The 4,171-nt window shown below is 45.0% G+C and overlaps 1 protein-coding gene across 1 annotated transcript in view; it reads left to right on the top strand.

Annotated features, from left to right (window-relative positions):
• Positions 1-1,481: 1,481 nt before the first annotated feature.
• The window catches only part of LOC121926798 (transmembrane protein 151B-like), a 14,932-nt gene continuing 12,242 nt past the window's right edge, over positions 1,482-4,171 (top strand). The window contains exon 1 of the mRNA XM_042460090.1: positions 1,482-1,616. Coding sequence (XP_042316024.1) covers positions 1,482-1,616 — 135 coding nt within the window. The remainder of the gene's footprint in view (positions 1,617-4,171) is intronic.

The following is a 4,171-nucleotide window of genomic DNA, read 5'->3' as shown; positions in this document are numbered from 1 at the left end:
AGATAGATAGATAGACAAACAGACGGGTCTGCAGCTTGTGGGGCTGTTTGGGGGAGGCACCAAAGGGTTTTGGGGCACATACATCCCAAAGGCCACCCTTTCCCCACCCCTGATTTCAGGAGTGTATAAGGCGAAAGAAAAAGAGAGATAAAGAAAAGGAGTGGGAGTGAGATAGATCCAGGTTGCAGCAAGAATAAATACATTACATTTATATTTATAAAACTACAAAGGCACAGAGTGTGTGCTGGTGCTTTCTTTCTTTCTTAGATCAAAGGCAACAAAGTTTCTGTTCAATATCTGACATGACAGCTAAGAGAAGATGTTATTGCTTAATGATCACTAAAAGCTTATCCAGCAGCAAAGAACAGCTTGTGGACTCACCCAGTGACAAGCACCAAACATGATATTTGTCCAGGTGCTATGGGAGAATTCTGCCTAAAGCAAGATTTTCCTTGCCATGATGTTTCACTGCAACATTGCTGAGGTGTGCCACACTACACCCAAACCTTCAATCTTTCTAAACAGGCTTTTGTTGTTGCTGGCTTCAACAAACTGGTATCCATGAACATCAGAGGTGCATTTTAGATTACTGAGGAGTTCTGTAGATTATCTACACTATTTTTTAAAATCCTCACTCAGTTCAAACTGATAGCAAGCCAGCCACATGATATTCTGTCCAATTTGTGGAGGTTGTAGGATTTTGAGGTGTTGGAGGGTTCTAATCTGCAGAAAAAAGAATCTCTGTTTGCCAGTAAATTTCAGATGAGTGGATGTGGAGCCGATTGATTTGCACTGGCAGCAGAACTTGTGCTGATTGGGGTGCAAGACAAACAGGATCTGGTGGTCACACAATTGGAAGTGACAGTTCTCAAAAGATGAGATGTCATCATTTTTTAAAGGGTGCTGCATTTGTGTGCATAACTGGGTATCGGTATATCTGTTTTGTAGATATTTATACCATACCTATTATCTGCACACTTCCATTTAACTGCTTGGTTTAGTGATGGTCAAAGCCCAGTTCTCCCATAGTAAAAAAAAAAAGGAGCCAGAGCAGTGTCCTGGAAATGTATATGTTCACATGATTGGCAGACAGGAAAAAATTCATGGAACAGCCATGAATGTGTGGTTGTCATGCTTGTCCATTAGTCATGTGGATGGAAATTGTAATCCAAACATCTGGAAGGTCACCTAGGGGCCCATTTACATTCAGAAATAACCCAGTGTGGAAACTGGGTTATTTCATTCATTTGCCCCGATCAAATCTCTCCGTGGCATTTTATCCCAGATACACATTCACACTTGGAATGTGGTAAAATGCCATGGAGGATTCGATCTTGGCAGTCGGCAAATGAGGAGCAGGAAGAGAAGATCAAGGGGGAGGAAGACTCCAAGGCAGGGGCAGCAGGAGACAGAGGAAGAGAAGGGAGAGGAGATCGAGGGGGAGGAAGGATCCAAGGCAGGTGTGGGGGGGGGGAGGACGAATGAAGAGGAAGAGGAGGACACTGTCAAGAAAGGATGATCCAGGGCAGGTGCGAGAGACAGAGGAAGAGGAGGGACAAGAGACACCACAGCAAGGGCAAGAGGAAGAAGAGGAAGAGGAAAAGCAGCAAGAGCAGGTGGGGGAGAGGAGGAGAAGAAAAGAGGAGGGAGTAAGAGCATGGCAAATGTGATCAATTTATAAGTTCCCATTGGCGGCTCCTGCAAAAACCCCGGTTCTTTTAAAAAGAACCTCTTTTTTCCCCTTCTTAAAAATCCCTGGGTTAAGTGTGATTTACACCAGGCTCCCCCAAATTTGGGTCAGGCAAACCCGGTGCAAATGTGAACTACCCCCAGGAAAAACCAGCACAAGTGTGAACTTCCCCAATTTACACCGGTTTGAAAACTAGTTTATTTTTCAGTGTGAATGGTCAGGGAATGCTGATGTAGGATACCAAAGAGTGAATGGGCCTAGGGTGACTACAGTCCTGGACAGACGGCCCTTAGCATGTCCTGGCGACATGCTAGGGTTGCCTTGGGGCACCGTTTCCAGGTGCCCCACAACCCTAGGACGTCACCAGGATATCATCGCTGTGCGGCGCCATATACACGGCGCGCATAGCAATGACATCACCGCTGCATGCTTTTCAGCACTCCTTTGATTTTCACGTAGCCGTGCTGCACAATTTGGTTGCGGCGGCACAGCTACGCGGAAAAGAGAGCCGGCTCCCAGCCGCCTCTTTCTGGCGGTCTGTACCCCGCCTATATTTCCTTGAGACAAAATCAGGACTTTGGAATGGCAAAAACAGGGTTATGTAATGTTCTATATTCATGAAAAAGTAAGGCAATAAGAAGTTTTATTACAAAAACATATTGAGCTAACAATTATTCTTCAGTGACCAAACTCATACAAAAATTTAGGCAAATGTAGATGAGGCTTTACTTCACCACAATCGTGCCATGAATAGTTCTCTGATGAAATAATTTTACACAGCAAATTTCAGTCTTTCAACATCTTATCATAAAACTTCTCAGACTTCATGACACAATTTTGTTTTACAACTAACACAGAATCGTAGAGTTGGAAGAGACCACAAGGGCTATCCAGTCGAATCCCCTGCCATGCAGGAACTCTCAATGAAAGTATACCTGACAGATGGCCACTTCTCCCTGCCAGTCCCTTTATTTGTTGGGTATAGCAACTCTTGCATGCTGAGACTCTCTAGGACTTTAATTGCATGTTTGTGGTAACTTCCTGTTTTTTGAACACACCCTCTGACTTCCTTCAAGCACACCTTTCTTAGGATTTTATCTCATGCTCCACCTCCAGGGTAGCGTGATGCCGTGTGATGCGCCACATGGCACGCGGCATCACAACACTCCTCTGGTGCTGCATCCACACAACACAGCACTGAAAAAGTGCCATAAAGCCATGGCGCCACAGCTATCGCTCCCTGGAAAGGCGAGATCAGAGCCACAATGTGTAGCTGCCACAGCCCCGATCTGGCTGTAAAAGGGGTGGCTGTAGGCTGCCTGTGAATGTGGGTCTCTTATGAACATTGTGGCTGGACTGGTTTAGAGCATAAGATCATACATGAGAGCACAGGTATTGTTTTGCAGGGGCAGTTTGCTTCACACATTCCCTCCCCCCCCCCCCCCCCCCACATACACACCTCCCATCTGAGAAGGCCTAGTCTTCTCATTTGACTGGTTAAGAATCAGGGTTGTCTGCACAGCCCCAGAGTGCTTAAAGAAGAATTTCATCTCTCTTATCTTAGACATTCTTCCAAAGCAGCAAAATATCAATATGCAAAAAAATATTTTCTTAAATTTGCTTAATGAGGATGGCTTCATATATGCCTGTGACACATGAGGTGTCCAGTTGAAATCGAACAGAGATTCTGTCTGGCTTCAAACTAAACTGATTTAGTTTAAAGTCCAGAGGACAGGATCAACATTCAAAATGATCTGAATAGACTAGAAAGCTGGGCCAAAGCTAACAAAATGAAATTCAACACAGAGAAATGTAAGGTACTGCACTTAGGGCAGAAAAATGAAATGCACAGATATAGGATGGGGGACACCTGGCTGAATGAAACTACATGTGAAAGGGATCTGGAAGTCCAAGTAGACCACAAGTTGAACATGAGTCAACAGTGCGATGCGGCAGCTAAAAAGGCCAATGCAATTTTAGGCTGCATCAATAAAAGTATAGTGTCTAGATCAAGAGAAGTAATAGTGCCACTGTATTCTGCTCTGATCAGGCCCCACCTGGAATATTGTGTCCAGTTCTGGGCACCACAATTCAAAAAGGACATTGAGAAACTGGAGCGTGTCCAAAGGAGGGCAACTAAAATGGTGAAAGGTCTGGAAACCTTGCCCTATGAGGAACGACTCAGGGAGCTGGGGATGTTTAGCCTGGAGAAGAGAAGGTTAAGAGGTGATATGATAGCCCTGTTTAAATATTTGAAGGGATGTCATATTGAGGAGAGAGCAAGCTTGTTTTCTGCTGCTCCAGAGAACAGGACCCAGAACAATGGATGCAAGCTACAGGAAAAGAGATTCCAACTCAACATTAGGAAGAACTTCCTGACAGTAAGGGCAGTTCAACAGTGGAACACATTCCCCCGGAGTGTAGTGGAGTCTCCTTCCTTGGAGGTCTTTAAGCAGAGGCTGGATGGCCATCTGTCAGGGA

Source organism: Sceloporus undulatus, chromosome 1, assembly GCF_019175285.1.
Source record: "Sceloporus undulatus isolate JIND9_A2432 ecotype Alabama chromosome 1, SceUnd_v1.1, whole genome shotgun sequence".
Classification (NCBI taxonomy): domain Eukaryota; kingdom Metazoa; phylum Chordata; class Lepidosauria; order Squamata; family Phrynosomatidae; genus Sceloporus; species Sceloporus undulatus.
The sequence above is the reverse complement of the archived record's forward strand: the minus strand, read 5'-3'. Positions and strand labels throughout refer to the sequence as shown.